Source organism: Rhamphochromis longiceps, linkage group LG18 (assembly GCF_057381845.1).
Source record: "Rhamphochromis longiceps isolate RC_006_pf linkage group LG18, R_longiceps_female_GT1.1, whole genome shotgun sequence".
NCBI classification, from domain to species: domain Eukaryota; kingdom Metazoa; phylum Chordata; class Actinopteri; order Cichliformes; family Cichlidae; genus Rhamphochromis; species Rhamphochromis longiceps.
Genome location: NC_140574.1, coordinates 27,312,548 through 27,331,211, shown reverse-complemented (window position 1 = coordinate 27,331,211; position 18,664 = coordinate 27,312,548). Strand labels below are relative to the sequence as shown.

Genomic DNA, 18,664 nt, shown 5'->3' with positions numbered 1-18,664 from the left:
TTACTGAGCCACAGCCACCACCTAAATCCAGCCCAGATTATTCAATTATATCAATGAACACAACAATTCACTCCAGCGTGCATGTCTTTGGACTGAGGACGCCAGCGTGAGGTAAAGAACACATTTGTGAAGTAATACAAGGATAGAACACCTGCCCATATCATTTGTTCTTATGATATCATTTGTAACCCTGATAAGCACAGCCTCAGTACTGGGATGCTTTAACAGAGGGGGGGGGGGGGGGGGGGGACTCCAGGTCTCATGTGACAGTGTCCTGCATATTTTAGATTTTAGATTGCACCCTGGGTCAACACACCTGAATCAAATGATGTGTTTTTTACCAGGCCTCTGGAGAACTTCAAAACATGTTGAGGTAATTTAGCAATTTGAATCAGCTGTGTTGGATCAAGGACACATCTAAAAGCTGCAGGACACCGGCCATTGAGGCCTGGAGTTCCCCCACCACTGCCTCAAACTCAGTCATAAGAAAAGACTGTACACAAACAGGATAGGAAAACCAAACGGTGTCATAAAGGCATAACTCGATGTCAACTATTTATTAGATGTTACACTGAAACAACAGCAAAAAAAAAAAAGAAAGAAAGAAATGTAAACAACATTTCTGGAAACAGTCATAACTAAGCAACCACAAGTGAACACTTAACTGTTACTGGTATTTAGACAAAGTGTAACTGTTTAATATGTGCACCATTACTCATTTCAGTGACTTCCAGAGTAATGAAAACAAACAAACAAAAAAACAAAAAACAAACGACTACTATTCGCAAAAAGTAGGTGATATCACAGTTCAATTAGTATTCATGAGGGTTTTTTTCTTCACAGCAGAGGGTCAAAGTCATAACATCAATCTCCATAAAGTGATAATTAGGTGTCAGCATATAGCGGTGGGGGAGGAAGAAGTTCCAGCTCTGTGAAGTCAACTTCTTGTTCACTGTCAAGAAGAACACAGGGCATTACAACAGTTTATGAGAAAGAAAAAAACATCTTACCTAACCCTAAGTATTACAGTACATGCTTCTATGGGTACTCAGTTTAATGTTTGTCATAATAACAAAGTTAGGCTTTCTGATCAGAAGGAAACAGGAGACACTTACGGATATGGAGGCTCCTCAACCACACTCAAGAAGTCTAGATAAAGACGAACAGATACAAGTGTCACATCAGCTTTGAACAACCAGCAACGCAAAATAACTAACAGCAGCATGACTCCAGGTCATTTAAAGCAGATAAAGGTTTCTCAAGTTATTTTCCATTAGGGAAAAAGTCTCCCGTGTTTAGCTTCACCATTATCAGTGAGGGCGACATGTGGTGACAACAGTGGAGCCATGGCAGAGAATGGGAGGGGAAAAACAAAACAACACACCACTTACTCTGAGGTTCATGGCTAAACAGGACACAAGAAGAGGAAAGAACAGTGCTGTTGAATATAAAGACAAGCAGCTAGAAACATGACAAGTTTGCATAAATAGTGTCTGAGGTTAAAGGTTACAAAAATAAAACCTTGTAAACTTTGCTCCATCATCATCATCATGGACATCACCAAGTTCATCTTTGGTGTGGTGAAAGAAGACTGCCAACTTCTGCAGGGCTTCATGCTTAATTCTGAAGAGCAGAAGTAATGTTGCAAAATTAGTTGTTTTATTTTGTCCAGCTTCCAAATTCTTCCACGGAAACAAGACTGTGCAGGGTGAGTAGAACCCAACACAACACCTCCCTGAAGCAGAGCTTTTTATTAAAGGCTACTTTTTGTACTTCCTGGAACAGAAGACAAAACGTTTTATCAAATTTGTATTGGCCTGAGGTTTCAAAGTAAAAGCCTGGTTATAAAAGGCTCAAAAAGCTTCCTTCAGCTAAGGTAAAAGCCTTCAAGGCAATGCTATCAAAGTCAATTTTTGTAATTTAGTTTTAGGCTTAACCTAAACTCAGTGTTCCATAAAAAAGAAGAAAACTTATGTTACAAATCCACAGTTTAAAAAAAAACAAAAAACAAACAAAAATTAATAGTGGCGATCCTTTGTGTATTAGTAAGATGTTGATAAGTAGGTTAAATAAAACAGCAAGCGTTGGTTATTTAACCATTTCTGCCACTTAGGATTTAAAATATCCCAATATTTTGGACTTCAAGCTTTGCTCACTTAGACAATCAGCAGCTTTTCTCTCTTCTGATTAATTGTTTCGCTTAAATTTCAAGTAAATTGGCCAATATTTTACCAGCTGGCGCCCTCCCTTTGTCGGATGTGATTACAAATTGAATAGCTTTTAGATTTATACAGTTGCTCGCACAAAAGAATAAACTGGAATACCTCACAGATAATTATAATTGGAGTTTTTAAATCATTTTGTAAAAGAAAATGATGCCAATCAAGAAAAATCATACACAAGTAACAGGTTAACAAAAAGAGAACCCAGCAGTTAGCCGGTTTCTCGGTTTGGTGATTCGCCTTTCTCGGGCAGACTGTTAATCAGCTAAGATTTTTAAGTTTATCATCCAGTGTGGCAATGATAGTCTTTAGTCGCTCCTGTAATCAGTGGAGGTCTCTAGAAACACTCCCTGTATCGCTACAGCTTCAAGGACCTTGTAAAATGTGTCCCAATATTGTTTTTGCTCCTCTTCCACCTTTAATATTTACCTGCTCATTAACACAGTAAGTGATCATAAATTAGTCCACAACACAGTATATATACCCTTGCTAAGAAGCAGTGCAGTAATGTTTATGAAGGGTTTGAAAGGGAAATAATGCGTCTGCTCTGACATCCGTGTTTGAGACTTACTGCGAGTGCAGGTCATCCAAGTTGGCGTCATTCGGTGTGTTCTGGGCACCAGCATGAACACATGCTGACAAAGTGAACAAATGAAGGGCAGAGGTGTAAGCGGAAGGGCGAGACAGGAACGGGGTTAGTTAAAATGCAGACTGAAGAGGAAGGAAGTAAGAAAAACATATGGTAAAAGTGCACATCAAAGCCCTGCTGCAGTCTGCCATTGCATAAAACAACCAGAGTTCCCTTTAAACAGGAGAGGGTGGGGGTGTGGGAAGGCATCTTCTGTTGGCCCATTTCAACTTCAAAAAGACGGGACATAAAAATGTACTCACACGTCTCGGGCACTGAAGCCGTCTGCTGAGAAAAGCTGCTACCCAAATTGAAGAGAAAGAATATTTAATGTTCATTTGTCATTTTTAGAAGTGACACTGATCAAAAAGCTGCTTTGAATAAATGCCAAACATCTTACTGGCTCTCACTGAATGGTGAGAGGGTCTCATCTTCATAGGCCCACTCCTCGCTGTCATCTGTGACTGTGTGAAGAAGGAAAAAGGAATAAAACAAACAATGAAGCCTGACAAGCATGCTAATGAAAGCCCATGAATTCCATCAGTATCATAAAATAACACCCGGCCGTAAAGCAGATGACAGCAGTTAAGTGATGCTGGCTGGGATCCAGCCTCAGTGCAGCAGCACTCAGTCATACAGAGCCTCCTGAAACTTACAACTGCTTGTTAGAAAAGGCTGGTTTGAGGATCTGAAAAACAAAGAAAAAAGTGAATCATGGCACTGTTTTGTTTTGTTTTTAATTGAGAAACTAAAAATTTGATCAGTGTGCTACCCAGTACCTGCTTCCAATACTTATGTTATCTCCCTCCACGTTGCCTCCTCGCCCTGCTGCTTGAGCCTTCTTGCCGAGTTCCAGCATCTCCTTGATATTTAGCTCCACATTCATCACTGAAATATAACCATCTGCAAGGAGAGAGCAGCAAAGTAATGACACCAAATGTGGAAACACTCCTGTTGTATCAACATCTGTTGTATCCATGCTATGTTTTTAAAGTCCAGATGCTATTAAGCCATTCTTATTTCACACTTACAAATAACACAAAAGTGAACTCACACTTGTTGTTGGCGTCTCGGGCCAACCATTTGCCTTTGGGGCAGTTGGTGGTGCGGATAATGCTGACCGTGTCCCCGCTCTTCACAGGCAGATCATTCTTGCGGACTTTACTGGCCACCATCACCTTGGCATGGTACATCGGCTCTTCGTCCCCTGTCACCTACGAGGTCACGTAAAAGACTGTATGTAAACAATGACGTTAGAGTTTTAAGGTTCAATATTAACATTTTGACCACTGCCCTGTCTTTTTGGGTGGATGGAGGCTGGAGTGCCAATTAATCTGCTAATGTTTGCAAGCTTGGAGAGCAAGCTGCATTCATAAACCCTGCGGCTGCAACACACACACACACACACACACACACACACACGCTAAGATTACAAAGCACTTACTCATCGGCTTCAGCTGTCGGTGTCTGAACACCTGTAAAATCGACTTAGCCACTCAGAGTTGTTATGAGCAAGTGAACTATCCACAGCAGTGAAAACTGTTTTTTCTACCAGGTTGTAAACAAGCTTTTTAATGCTGTAAAGTTGGACATTTTAACACGAGACTATGGGGATTCCTACAGGTACTGGAGTTTTTAACACTTTCTGCATTGGTTTCACTTTCAGAAGCTGTCCTTGGATGTCACACACTCACAGGCTGGCAAACTGAAAACAAATATTTGTTTTGTTGTATTCATAAAGACTTGAAATTAGACTTCTAGTTAGTGAAATTGATCACATCAGGAACACATTTACTGAGGTTATACATGAAAGGATTTTTTATTTTTTTTATTTCCAGAAAACACAGGTGTCACCCTCTGCTGGCTATTAGAAAGAAAGGTATATGGTACTTTTTCAGACCCTAAAGCCACATCCATCTGTTATACATTATAGGAGTCACATCTTAGCAATGAGCTGCACTGTCTTACAAATACCTAAGCAGCAAAAAAAGTAAAGCACAAAAATGTTTTACATCTCTGAAGAGATGCTGCACTGATTCTATGTTTGAAGTTTTATTAAAAAAAAAAAAACCCTAAAAATTCAGGAAGTAACATTTCCCAACTGTGACTTAGAAAAGCTGAATAAACAGTAACCAAAGGAAACTAAAATCAAAAGTCATCATCTCAAAACAAATCACCCCCTTACTTTGAACTTCTTTTTCATTTCATTTTCCTTCTTCTCCCTCTCTTTTTGCTCCTTTTTTTCCTTTTCCAATCGTTGTTTCTCCCGCTTCTTCTGTTCTTTATGGTCGGCGGGGTTGGGAGTGTTCATCATGCTAAGAAAAATGTGAAAAAAGGGATTTGAGTAGCTTGTTTTTTAAATCACATGTTAAGTAAAAAGATTTACATGTCTGACATACCTGTGCATATGATTATGTGCCAAATGTTCACCCGATACACAAACCCTGCAGTTTGATAACCATAGGAAGGGAATGGATGTCACAGTGTCAATAACAGAACAAAGGTATTATGTTTACGAGAAGGGAAGGAGGGAATGAAAGACGGGAAAAAAGAAGAAGCATACCATGGATTCTTTTGCCTTTTAACACATGACTCCTTTTGAGAAAAAACCCAAAAAAGACAACACTAGATACAAAAATACACAGTAAAATGCACTTTTTAAAGTTGCTAAGATGATTATATACTCCGATTTAAAAATGAGTTACCTTTGGCTGGTGGTCCACGTATGGATCTGTAAAAAGCAAAAGCAAACAGTGATTATAAATGAGAATAAATATCTGCAAATGGTTTTATTTTAAGAATAAAATGTGTGTGAAGTACTTACTCTTCAGTCCGCCTTTTCTTTTGGTGGAGTTTTGGCTCAAAGTGAATTTGTTCATATTCTCAACATCTTCATATATGTTAGTATACGTTTCATAGTAACTGTCCTGTTGATGTCCACTGTAAGGGGAAAGTATAAACAGCACACTGTTATATGAAGAAGGAAAAAAAAAAACTGATTCCAGTTACTATAAAACTTACCATGAGTGGCTACTGAGCTCTCTTTCCTCTGGGAAAGACTGACACTCAGCAACTCCCACATCAGTTTCATCAGACGGAGATTTAGGAAAAGAATCGACAAGCACCTCTTTGCTCTGGGACCTCTGCTGTGGTATAGCAGGCTCTGGGAACTCCAACAAGTTTATTGGTTCAGAGAAGCTGGCTGGATCAAGGGGTATTATGTTTTCACTTCCAAGGTTCAGATCTTGGATGATGGAGCTCACACGAGGCCCCACAGGATCGTGCGCTGACAACTCAGCTTGTGGATGCTCAGCGTCGACAGCTGTGTGAGGGTTAGCACCGACTAAGTCTAAGGCCTCCAGTTCTAGTGCAGCAACATCAACACCTCCACTTTCTGCTGTTTCCATCTCTGTATTTTCAAAGTCTGGAAACTCTGGGGCATCCAGCAGAGGGTTGGAGACGGGTGGGTGCTCAGACTCTGCTTGGCTAACGTTTGGTGACACCACTATAATAAGAAAGTAAAAGCAGTATTTGAACAGATGTTAGGCCTCACCACAAAAAGAGGAATAATGTGAACTGCAGAGAGGATAATGCTAAGTCACTGATGACTAAGCACATGAACTGTGGCCACAGAACTGAAGATGCAAAAAGAGGAAAAAGAAGAAGAAATGAAACATTAATCTCTATAAACAGACTGATAGCCTTTTCCAACATGCATCTGTTTAACCTGAGATGTTATTAGGAGTACTGCTAATAAATAATCATTCTAACTGACGCTATATAGACAGCAGCTGATGTTAAAACCTAAAATAAAATAAAACCTACATTTTCCTATTTTTCCAACATTAATCAGGTTTTTCTTAAGATCAAGAAACCTTTTGTTGTCAACTATGTTTTCTAATATGACTGATCGCAGCCCAAGTAATTTGTCAGATTATTCTGACACCTAATGCGCAGTTTGAGATGCAGGTAAACTGTCTATGTGACAGCAAGAGAGGACAGAATTTGCTAAAACGCATCAGCTAACCTTCGCTGACATTTTCTAATAGGTTTTTAACGCAAATCTATTCTCTGCTATTGCTCCCAGTGGCCATGTCTGTAGACTTCGTGAGACTCTCATACCAGTAAACAGAGGCGCATGGTAATAGCTGAGATCTACTAATGGAGGTCTGAGGGGCTTTGCCGGCACTGGCCCCAGTGTTCTCAGATCAGGCAGAGGCTTCTTTAGTGGGACACATGGTGGATGAAGTTCAACAGTCTTCACTGGCATATTTTCAGATTTCTCTCTGCCAAGCTGCTTATCCAGTGCCGATTCTTGAGGGGGAAAAGCATTAAATATGAATAGTATTAGCAATGTATATAAAAATTTATGTTATAACATTAACACACATGATGAAACTGCAGATTCTGACATTTGTCACTCTGCATATAGCTTACTGCATAAAGCGTTGTTGGTTTTGAAGAAAGGCCGGGCTGAGATACAAGCCAGATGTGAAAGACACACTGGTGGGGGGGTGGGCAGATCAGCGGTCCTCGGTGGTGGAGTAAACTCCTTGCCTGTGTTGTCAGGGGAATGCAAGCTCTTGGGTTTGGAAGAGATCAACATGTTTTGGCGTGAGAATTTCTTCTTGGCCCTCTCCAAAGTGCTCATAATTTTATTGTCAGAATCGACTGTGGTCTCTGCTGAAGGAGGGGTGACTGGGACATCTGGACTGGAGAGGGGGTATTCACTGTTTGATTGGTCACTTTGGAGTGAAGCCCCATCCTCTGTGGTTTGTTTTTCCACTGATGGCAACTCACCAGGAGCGCTACACGGTCTGGTGGTCAAATCACCATATGTGGGCTCATCTCCGCTTTCCGCACTGACCTTTGATGCTTTGACTGATTTGAATGGAAGCAGCAAAGCCTTCTTCTTGACTTTAGTTTGTGGCAAGGCTTCCTTCCCCAACTCTGGTTCGGGTTTGTACTCTCTCCTGAATGGTGTTTCTGTCTTCTGATGTTTTGCGGGCAGGACAGGAAGCACCAGCGGCATGTATCGAGAATGCCTTGCTGTGCCGTCTCCATTAGTAAGCTGAGATGACAGGGAGGTCCGCTGAGGTTGCAGCGGAAAGGAAATCGGCCTCTTGCCTCCAGACAGTCGCAGTGCATCTCTGAAAATGACACGAGGAAGCGCTGGTGTCTTGTTTTCTGCAGCAGTATTAATACTGCTAACCACAGTGCAGTGACCTCCAGGTGGAAGAATCAGTTTGGGTTTTTCAGCAACAGCTGGACGGCTGGTTTTGGATTGAGCCAGGAGAGCCTCTTCCTGAAATTTGGCCCTCAGTGCTTTGAAGTTGATTGGTCCCTCCTAAATTTAAAAAAAAAAAAAAAAGGTAAGTAAAAGAAAGCACAGAAGTATAAGGGATGTTATATGGTCATTTTAACTCTTTTCCCTCATAAAGACAAGGTTTGATGCCCTCCTCTGAACCCTTAATGACGAGCGCTGACACCTCAGTATATATCTATAAAGACGTGGTGTGACAACCATTAGAAGAGTTTGTCGTTTTCCAAGGAAAGCTACATGGGCAGAGACCACCCTCACTAACCTCTGGTACAAACCCAGTCATTGTTTCTATAAGCAGGCCCGAAATATGACAGAAACTGCTCAGTTTAGAAAAAAAAAAAAAAGCTTCAAGGGTTGCTGCTGCTCGGCATTCAAGGGGTAAAGAGATAAGCCTGCAAAAATTACAAAAGACGTCTTTTCCTCATTTACTCCCCTGAAAGTGATACAGAAATAATTTTGCGTTCCATCTGTCCAACAAAATTGCTATAATTCAACAGGTAATGTTTGCATATGCTGAGAAACAGGAATGAAAATAAACTTTCTAAGTTTCCAATCCTACCTTACCTACCAATCATACAAATGACACGTGAAGGTACCTTTTTTTGGTACTTTAGAACTATTTTTCTAACTGCAGAGTTTAAAGTAGTAATCCGCTCACCTAAATTTAATGTCTCTGCTTTAAGCTTTCTTTCTTTTCCCCGAAAAAACAAAACTACACCCTTTTGGTAATTGCGAGGCTTTTTTTTCCACAAGTCGCTGGTCATTTAAAACCCAAGTGTTTGTTGGTTAATTAAGATGCTACTGAACAGATTAAGCCTTCATATATTGTTTTAATCAATAATAGATGTAGAAAATTTAAGACATCCATGTTTCTCAAAAGCGATCAAAAGGAAAAACTGCTATCACTGTGAGCACCGAAACGACTTTCATATATTTAACTGGGTTGGTCGTAAAAATGATGATTTTATTTCAAAAGTATTTTTTCCCCGTTCTATCAGTTAAGTAAGCCATACTCGTGTGTTAGAAAGAGTAAAGCAGAAGCAGAAGCACATTAGCAGAAAGAAAAGCAATACAAGTAAATTAGCTTTCTATTTAACTGCCCTTTAGCTAATTAAACCTGCTATAAAAGCCTTGTAACTTTACCTCTTCCATTGTAGCTTCTGTCTGTCATCGCTGTTAAGGACCGAGCATTTGAAAGACGGTTTCAATTTTAATACCGAGACGCTGTTTACTTTATTTTTTTTAAACAGCGACCTAACAGCTCTGGTTAATCACGGTGAAGGCTAAAACAAACAATTTGAAAGAGCCGCTGAATGACGCACCTGCGTGCTGCACTCGACCTACGTGCGCGTTCACGTTTCCTCGATCAACGAATCAGGAGCGTCGAAGGCGCAACGTGCGTGGATAGGGATTTATTTTGATAACGATAACTAATTTTCCACTTACAGTTTTTAATTTTAACGCATCTTCTTTTGTCCATATCAACCTCTCACCTCTCCAAGAAGATTCATGAAATTCGGTGAGGTATCGGAAAATTTCATTACATATCATAATTTAAATAAATGGATATCAACTTTGCACACAGTGAAGGTTCAGTTTCACATTTGTAAAGTATGTCATAGAAAAAGGTTGCAATAGATGATTTTAAAAAAAGACAGAGAAAAACTTTCCTAACTGTTGTAATCGCATGTGTTTACTCTTGATCAATCATTTACTGTGGCTGATCAAGGCAACAGTGTCAAGAGTCCCCTCAGGACCCCTTCAGGATCACAATATCTGATTTGCGATGTGGCTCTGAGTCTTTAGGAATCGCTGTTTATTTTCACTATGGGGACATTCCTTCGTTTACTCCTTGGTTTATGCACACTGCATCTGTTTGTCAGTTCTGACACAATTGTTGACGCATCCAGGACGCCATGGACAACAGCTAAAAACAGGTACAGTATTTTTCACCTCACCACTTCTTGCATTTACACCTTAATAGCTTTTATTTATCATATCTCATGCACAATGGGATTTACAAATGGAACTAAGATAATAATAATAATTATGTGGGTCAGGAGGGCCAGAGCTGTGAACAAACCGACACCTATCGACTGTAGACTGGGGAGCTGGTCATCTTGGACACCATGTGACTCCTGCACAGACAGAAAGGTGATTATGCTTTTTTCACTAAACATTTAAATATGATTAATGTTGTTCACAGTGCTTGGTATGGCTGGCTTGTGCAATACTTTGCTACTGCAACTTTCTTCCAAACACTGACATTTCACAGTTTGTTTTGCAAAGTAACTCAGATCACATCAGGAGAGTCAATAAAGTGGGCCGTGGCTGTACTCTGTCCCCGATGTTCCTGGAAGCTCTCTTATAACTTTATAACTCATCAATAAATATCAAATGTTGTACAATTTTAATTTTACGATTCTTCTACTATGAGCATGAATGGATGAATTCAGAGAATTTAACTCATTTTGAACTTGGTTTTAGTTCAGTTTCCGATACTTAGAGAAACCTTCACAGTTTGGTGGGACTGAGTGTACTGATGTACTCTGGAGGAGGGAGATGTGTCCCAGATCAGCCACGCCGTGTCTGGTCCCAGATTACTGCGAAGAGAGCTTCACCTGCAAAGAAACAGGTAAGGACCATCTACGACCATTCAGGCAACAAATGCTGAAGGTGATTTCTCTATGTCTTTTCACTAGCATGCATGGCATGCTGCAAGCATTTGTGTGTCAGGAAGTCAATTCTGATAAATGTGCGTCCTTACTTACTTTGTTTCTAGGGCGTTGCATCAGCCATTCGCTTCAATGTAATGGAGAGCCAGACTGTGATGATTTTTCTGATGAGGATGGATGTGAAAATGTTAACCAGAGAAACGACAAGTGTTCCACCCTCATACCGATCCCTGGTGCGGAGCGTGGCACGCAAGGGTGAATAATGTGCTGTGATGAATGCACATGCACATGTAGTTTACATCACCTATGGAAAGTTGTACAATATGTGACTTCATTAGCAGTCAGTGGCATCTCAGTGGCTACAGCCATCTTTTATATTGTCTATTGTTATGCCTTGAAACGGGCATACTGCTGTGACCCTGGTGAAAGCCACCTTTCAGTATTGTTTGGCCTGCTTGTGGCCTAAGATTTAAATGATTAAAATGCATTTATAAGGTTTTTTTGGTGCATAAATGTAAAAAAAATAGGTAATTTTAGCTCATTGCTAGGTGGTTGCCAGGCAACATGACACTGTACAATTTATAATTCACCCTTTATGGATATAAATGTGGTAAATTGCGGTAAAATAAAAATAATGTCATGTTTTTACAAAATATTCTAGGTGCATAAATGTGAAAAACTACCCAGCAACATTTTACCCATGCTGCTGGGTAGTTGCTAGGCAACACGATGAAGCATAATTTCTGCTATTGATTAAAACCTCAGGGGCCTAATTTTTACCTGTGCGCCAAGTTTGGTGGCTCAACTCCTGATTGTGTAGGACGAGTTGGTGGCCAAAGAAACAAACATGCAAACAGAGATTTTCTGTATTATACTAAGATTTATTTATTTATTTATTTTTTAATCACAACCAGTAGCTTGAGGAAAATGGTCACTCTAAAGTTGTCCTTCCTTTTTGTTTTGGATAAAGATGTGGATTACCATTCACTGAACCATTAGCTTATTCAATTATCTGTAAACTAATTAAAGAAAAAAGAAAAAACACATGCGATGCATATCAGAAACTGACATTTTGCCTTCAAAGTAAAAGTTGCACCTTTTGAAGTTGCTATAAAATAGGACCTAAAATATAACAGCAAGTAAAAAGATTGTTAGCAGATTATTTGCGTGTGTATTTTAAAAAAGAACTCAGTTTTGCCACCTCAAGTCATAATATATTTTGTGTGAACAATAAAATGCAAAGCTGTTTCAAGACCTTATAAATAAAATAACTGCATTAAAATGACCCTGCCACAATAAAAGCATTTTTTGCTTTTTTTTTTTATGAAGGAGTTGTCAAACAATGTCAGCACGGTGGCGTTTTTGCCTCACAGCTAGAAGGTCCTGGGTTTGATTGGAGTTTGCATGTTCTCCTTATATTTGCGTGGGTGTCTCTCCAGGTTCTCCAGCTTCCTCCCACAGTCCAAAGACATGCAGGGAGTGGGGTTAGGTTAATTGGTGATTCTAAATTGCCCATAGCTGTGAATGTGACCGCGAATGGTTGCCGGTCTCTCTGTGTTGTCTAAAAGGTCCAGGGTTTACCCTGCCTCTCCCTCTATGGTAGCTGGGATAAATGTGCATCACAACCCTGATAATATTCACACCCATTGGTGATCACTTGGTAATTGGTGATCAATATTTATGTAATACGTTAATTAAGTACCTCTTCTTAAAGTTTGCTTCTGTAGTTGAGAATTGTTAAAAGACATATTTTTTTACTTTGCTGTAAAACTGTGACTATTTCACTCCACCATCTATTTTTCCAGGGTCACAGGGGCACTAGAGCTTCTCCTAGCAGTCATAGGATGAAAAGCAAGGTATACATAACATAGAGAGATAGACAGCCTTTCATATTCCCACTTGTGGACAATAAACCTATCCCTTACTCTGGACTGTGAGAGGAAGCTGGAGCACCCAGAGAGAACCTACGCTGGCATGGGTGACATGCAAACTCCACACAGAAACATCTGCCTGAATTTTAACCCAGGACCCTCTTACTGACAGGCACCCCTGTGACCCCCCCAAAACAAAATACTTTGCTCCAGAAACAGTTTTAGCTCCAAAATGCCGGTCCAATTGAACCTTTGATATGCATTTATATCACACTATTTCTTTGTCTTGAAAAAGGATAAATCTGTATCTGAATGTAATTTCTTAATTTGCACTGTTCTTCTTTCTTGTAGCTATAATGTTTTAAGTGGAGAATTAATGGATCATGTACTTGACCCAAGATATTTTGGAGGAGAGTGTGAATATGTCTATAATGGCGAATGGAGAAAATTCACGTATGATGCATTCTGCGAGAACCTGCACTACAATGAAGATGAAAAAAACTACAGAAAACCATACAACTACCATACTTACCATTTTATGGTACTGTAATGTTCTGATTTTTCGTTTTATTTTATTCTACAAAAATATTTTAACATATCTAACCTGTTACAGGCCCAAGCATCATCAAAGGGCTCTTCTGAATATTTTGATGACATGCTGAGCCTGCTGAAAGCAAGGAAAACAGTGTCATCGTCCAAAAGTGGCTTCACATTTGGAATCTCCCATGTGGAAGTGGGACTGGGTGGCAGCAGTGAAAATACATTTCTCAATAACATAACACAGTTTGAAAGCCAGGTATATTCTTTTCACCCGAATATTAAAATGTTTTAAATGAAAACAATTACTGTTGATATTGTTGTTAAAATATATTAATGTTCATTATTTGAAATCACTGCTAATTCGTTTTTAATTTAGCATTAAATAATTTAGAGTTAAATAGCTTACGGTATTTCTAGCTACTGAGGCTACCAGCAAATAATTAACCTATGGCTAACTAGATTGTTTATAAGAGGTCACATTCAATCCAACTGGCTTGAGCTAGCTAGCTCAACAGGTACCTTAAGCTAAGAACTCTACCTAGCATTAGCTTCAGTGGTCAAACAAGAATATAGTGTCAGCAAGATTGTACAGTACTGTGTGGAACTATTGAGCTCCTCTTCACTTCTTTATATTTTGGGATTAAAATGGTAAATATGTCAATTAAATGTATACAATTCAAATCAGTCTGAAAGTCAAGATTTGGTATGACTACCATTTGCTCTTTAACATAGTCTAAACTCTCTAAGCAAGATGTCTTTGAGTAGTTTTCAGGAATAGTTCCAGGCTTCTGGAAGGACGTTCAAAGGAAAATGATCAAAATTATCCCACACTGCTTCAGTGATGTTAATGTTGAGGCAGGCATGCTGTCAGGATTCTGGTTTTTAATGGACCAAAGTAGTTTGGGCTGATCCTCATAATTAGAGAAGCACACGCATGTACAAATTAAGAAAACAATTCAAAAGCTATCATTATTATTTTTGGCTGTGATCTGTGAAGACCAAAGTAAGCGTTCCATTCATTTAAATGTGAGATCCAAAGTGTAATTAAGGAAATGTCATCTTATCCATATGGTTTCTGTCATATTGGTGAGACAAGGCAAGAAAAAAAAGAGACGGAGTGGTGCACTCTTTGAACCATGAAATTGTTACTTAGGTCAATGTGAAACTGTCTCTTGTGACTGGTCAGAATTCACATATGTTATTATGTTATGTTATATTAAGACTGTGTGTTTGGGATCATTGTCATGCTGAACAATGAACCTGTTACCTATCAGATGCTTCCCAGATGGTATTGTGTGGTAGCTCAAAATATGAAAGTACTTGTCTGTGTTCATAGTTCCATCAATTTCAACAAGATCCAAATGGATCTAGTGAAGACGCATCTTTCAGCTCCGCCTATTTTGCTGGATTTTTCTATTTCTTGGGAAGATAACTTTCAGACATCGTTCATCTGTGTAGACTTCTTCCTCTAGTTTTTTTTTTTTTTTTTAGGACAAACTGAAAAAGTTATCAGCTAAAAGCACTTTGGCAATCACCTGATTAGTAAAAAAAACCCAACAACAACACTATTTTATGTTCAACCACAAGGTTCAATGGAGCACCTTGGGTTCAAGTCTGGCCCAGACCCCTTTGCCACAGAAACAAAATATAAAGAAGTGAAGGGTGGCACATTTTGTTTCTTTGTATATTTGTTGTTTCACATTCAAAGTGCAAAATCGAGTTGTTATATTGTTTTTCCCCCTCAGGATTTAGGTTTCATTTGGCTTAATTCAGAAGTGCAAACCGCTCGCTTCAAGATGAGAACTAATAAGCTGATGCTTCATGAAGATTTCTATGTTTCACTCATGGAGCTCCCAGAGGAATACGACTTTGGGATGTACTCTCGCTTCTTCAACACATTTGGCACCCACTATATCACAGAGGGAACTATGGGTGGAACCGTGGAACATGTCATGATTGTCAACAAAACAAAACTGGAAAACCTAAGTACTGCAGTTTTCCATTTTGTAATCAGAGTACCCTACCACATTATCACATGCGATGTAAAGTAACCCTTGTTTTGTGTTTTCCCCAATGTTTACAGATATTAACGCTGATGAAGCTGGTTCATGCTTTGGTGCCTCGTTTGGTTTGAGTATTCCAGTTGGCAGCAGTGCAGCAATAGAGCCCAAGCTGTCAGGGAAATTATGCAACAAAGACGGACATTTCAATGAAGGTGAAAAATGGAAATTCTGTCTTTATCTAAATTAACTAGTTAAATTGCTTTATTTGTAACTTTTTTTCATTTCTTACAAAAACAGGGTTATAGTTTCTTTTGATTTGTTTTTGTATGCACAGATAGAAGAGGTAGTTCAGCTATTATTGAGGACGTTGTCACAAAAGTAAGCGGAGGAATCACAGACAGCAGCGCTGGTCTGAACGCCATCAGGAACCCTGACATGTACCGGAAGTGGGGGTTCTCTCTTAAATATAACCCAGCACTCATTGATTATGAGGTAACTCAGTAAAGTTAAATTATGTATGAATCAAGATGAATTATATATCTTGCTCTTCAACAAATGTTATAAATCTGAGTGTCATTTCTCTCAACACACTGCTGACATCTTCTTGTAATGAACTTTCCTCTTTCTTCTCGTCCTGTCTCTGTCCCACATGCCCTGTAAACTAGATCATGCCGATTCATGAGCTTGTACGTAGCAGCACAGCTGCTGACCACGTAGGTGACAGACTGGCCAACTTGCAGCGAGCCATTGATGAGTATCTGCAGCAGTTTAACCCGTGCCGCTGTGCCCCCTGCAGCAACAATGGGATTCCTGTCCTCTCAGGCACGTCTTGTAATTGCATGTGTAGTTCAGGCTACCAGGGGTACGCCTGCGAAAAGACCAACCGAAGAGGTGAGAAGAAGAAACAGGAACAAGCTGAACATGTTCAAATCACACACAGTATTTCAAAAGACATTAGAAACAAGTAAAAATACAACTGTGACAAATATTGTAGTCGTAATTTTTTAACATTCAGCAGACAAGCTTCACTTGTATATGACCAGTGTTGGTCAAGTAACTTGAAAATAGTAATTAGTTACTAATTACGGATTACTTCGTCGAGAACGTAATCCTGTTACTTTACTGATTACTTATTTTCAAAAGTAATTAGTTACTTTATTGCCTAGTTACTTTTTTAAAAACATGATACACAACTGAATAAAGCAACCGACCTTTCAGCCCAATTCTATTTTCTGAATAATCCATCATATAAAACTGAATCAAATGAAAAAGTCTCTTTTAAAACCTTGTTTTATTAGTTTTAATCTTTTAACTTTATGCACATTGCATCAAGCAAAAATTAAATTATATATAACATTATTTGATTTGAAGGAATTTGTTTAACATTTAAACCTATTTACTGCATATTCCATCATATAAAATAAATTTTTTGTGTTTACACTCACTCTTTCAAATAGATGCAAGTAAAACACAGCAAAAAATAAATAAAATCAAAGAATTAGTAGCACTAAGTCCTGTTGCTCCTGAATCTATGTTCACCTGTTTAGCAGGAGAAACAAACACAAACAAAGGACTAGAACAGCAACCTGGACATCGTAGAAATTAATTTGAGAAACTAAACTGAAACTAGAACACAAATGAATAACAAAATACAATAAAACTTAAACACTGGGTCACACGACCCAGTACTGTGACTGTTGTGTGGCTGCATGGTGTAGTGGTTAACACATTCACCGTAAAATCCAAAAGCTCCCTGGTTCCAGAAGGGAAGCAAACACAAACCCAGCCTCAGGAGGATCACAAGGTAATGTGCGCTTAGTGCCAGTCATCAAGCCCAGTTAGATGGCAGGGTTGTGTCAGGAAGAGCATAAGGCACGCAATCTTTGCCAAATCAAAATGTGTGGCTCCATCTGCTGTAGTGGCCCCTTGGAAAAAAGGGAGCGGCTCCTCTTTACTGCAGACTGTTGCCTTTTGTAGCCCAAAGCAACATAATAGCTGAGCTAGAATGAACCGACTGCGGTGATAGTTCTCCACTGATTCATATTCAAATAGTCATCTAATCTGTTGTTAGTGAAACTCAAAAATTTAGCTGTTAATGGATCTACACCCTACAGTTCATAATCAACACCTTTAATTTTTATCAACAGAAACCAAGGCAGATGGATCGTGGTCCTGCTGGGGGGCCTGGTCACCCTGTACATCGAGGAGGAAGACCAGGACACGAGTGTGTAATAATCCTCCACCTCAGAATGGCGGAGCCACCTGCTTGGGCTCTGCTTCTCAGACTTGGCCCTGTTAAACACAAGTTTCTTTCAGATTGCTGAGTGAAGATGTGTTAACTACTTAGTGAGCATTTTTTGTATTCCTTTGGAAACATTAAAGTGCTCAAAAATAAAAGAGAAAATTGGAATTTCTGTATTTTTCCGAATAAATGTATGTTCATGCAGATTTTGTGTCCAGTCTTTGTACCTGGCCATTTTCACAGGAAGGCTTTATTGTTTGCTGAGCCACTTAACACTGACCTGAGTCATGTAAGCAAAAAAAGACACCTAACTCAAGGGATGAAACGATATTAAAATTTAGGATGAAAGAACAAATTTTAAATGATAAATTAGGCACCCTACTGTTACTGGCAGCCTGTCACAAAAACATTAATTTGTTCTCTTTTCTTTTGTTTAATTATTTTTCAATTTGATGAAGAATATCAAAGACAACACAAGTTGAGAGGCATAAAATGGTATTTTTGCACCAACAAGCTGATTCCCAAAGAGTCTTTAGCTGAAAAATTGCCATAGCTTGCCACAGTGTGCAGTGTGTCAATAAAAAATTTGAGGAAACTAAACAAGTGGAGGAAAAATGAAAAAGTAACTTGCCTAAAAGACCATCTACAGCAAATGAAAAGTATCTGAAAGACATTTGATCCTCACCAATGAGAAATGGTTGTTAAGACTGTCCAAACTCTGTTTTTGCCTTACATACTGTATTTATTATGATCCTTTCATACGTTTCAATAAATCTCTGCACGTATTTTCCACTGTGGGGTGTTTTTTGGCTCAGGAGGTAGAAGCAGATCATCTACCAAATGGAAGGCTGGGAGTTTGATCCTGGACTGCTCCAGCCTGCATGCCAAAGTATCCTTGGACAAAATGCTGCACCCCAAATTATTCCAAATGGTTCCATTTGAGTGTTAATGTTTGTGAGTGTTAGCCGTAGAGAAAAGTGCTTTCATGAATGGATGAATGAGACATGTTGTAAAAAGCTTTTTGAGCGCTCAAGTATGGCAAAAATAAATAAATATATATACTTTTATTTTTTAAAAGCACTTTATAAGAACCAGTCCATTTACCACTTCTCTCCTTGTCTTTTGGCCTCCACTGCAGAGTGACCACGCACCCCAGCACC

At 39.2% G+C, this 18,664-nt stretch overlaps 2 protein-coding genes across 6 annotated transcripts; one reads left to right on the top strand and one right to left on the bottom strand.

Annotated features, from left to right (window-relative positions):
- Nucleotides 1-546: 546 nt before the first annotated feature.
- On the bottom strand, nucleotides 547-9,513 carry LOC146648526 (uncharacterized). Of its 5 annotated transcripts, XM_085389343.1 has the most exons (19): nucleotides 9,317-9,513; nucleotides 7,288-8,197; nucleotides 6,973-7,164; nucleotides 5,872-6,355; nucleotides 5,675-5,790; nucleotides 5,556-5,581; nucleotides 5,414-5,475; nucleotides 5,250-5,294; nucleotides 5,036-5,165; nucleotides 3,905-4,064; nucleotides 3,630-3,753; nucleotides 3,507-3,538; nucleotides 3,251-3,314; nucleotides 3,114-3,151; nucleotides 2,794-2,857; nucleotides 1,522-1,623; nucleotides 1,392-1,438; nucleotides 1,116-1,149; nucleotides 547-952 (listed from the first exon to the last, which is right to left on the bottom strand). In XM_085389343.1, exons 1-19 carry the CDS (start codon nucleotides 9,323-9,325, stop codon nucleotides 886-888), a joined length of 2,706 nt encoding a protein of 901 aa, XP_085245469.1. In that variant the 5' UTR covers nucleotides 9,326-9,513; the 3' UTR covers nucleotides 547-885. The 5 variants fall into 5 exon arrangements, 2 of the variants coding, with proteins under 2 accessions (XP_085245469.1, XP_085245470.1); XR_014908481.1 differs by having other exon boundaries at nucleotides 1,116-1,438; XR_014908482.1 differs by having other exon boundaries at nucleotides 1,116-1,438; nucleotides 3,114-3,148.
- Nucleotides 9,514-9,892: 379 nt separating this feature from the next.
- On the top strand, nucleotides 9,893-17,916 carry c8a (complement component 8, alpha polypeptide). Its single transcript, XM_085389346.1, has 11 exons — nucleotides 9,893-10,110; nucleotides 10,234-10,327; nucleotides 10,661-10,808; nucleotides 10,956-11,103; nucleotides 13,071-13,260; nucleotides 13,333-13,515; nucleotides 15,005-15,245; nucleotides 15,343-15,474; nucleotides 15,597-15,754; nucleotides 15,928-16,153; nucleotides 17,410-17,916. The coding sequence occupies exons 1-11, from the start codon at nucleotides 10,001-10,003 to the stop codon at nucleotides 17,559-17,561; spliced, it is 1,782 nt and encodes a 593-aa protein (XP_085245472.1). The 5' UTR covers nucleotides 9,893-10,000; the 3' UTR covers nucleotides 17,562-17,916.
- The last annotated feature ends 748 nt before the right edge of the window (nucleotides 17,917-18,664 follow it).

Coding starts and splice junctions, on each gene's coding strand:
- LOC146648526 (XM_085389343.1), bottom strand. Junction 5,582..5,674: donor AAGAAAAGGCGGACTGAAGA/GTAAGTACTTCA, acceptor TGCTTTTTACAG/ATCCATACGTGGACCACCAG. Junction 1,150..1,391: donor GTTTAGCCATGAACCTCAGA/GTAAGTGGTGTG, acceptor GTCTTTATCTAG/ACTTCTTGAGTGTGGTTGAG.
- c8a (XM_085389346.1), top strand. CDS start 10,001: ATGGGGACATTCCTTCGTTTACTCCTTGGTTTATGCACACTGCATCTG. Junction 10,809..10,955: donor CTTCACCTGCAAAGAAACAG/GTAAGGACCATC, acceptor CTTTGTTTCTAG/GGCGTTGCATCAGCCATTCG. Junction 15,475..15,596: donor AGACGGACATTTCAATGAAG/GTGAAAAATGGA, acceptor TTGTATGCACAG/ATAGAAGAGGTAGTTCAGCT.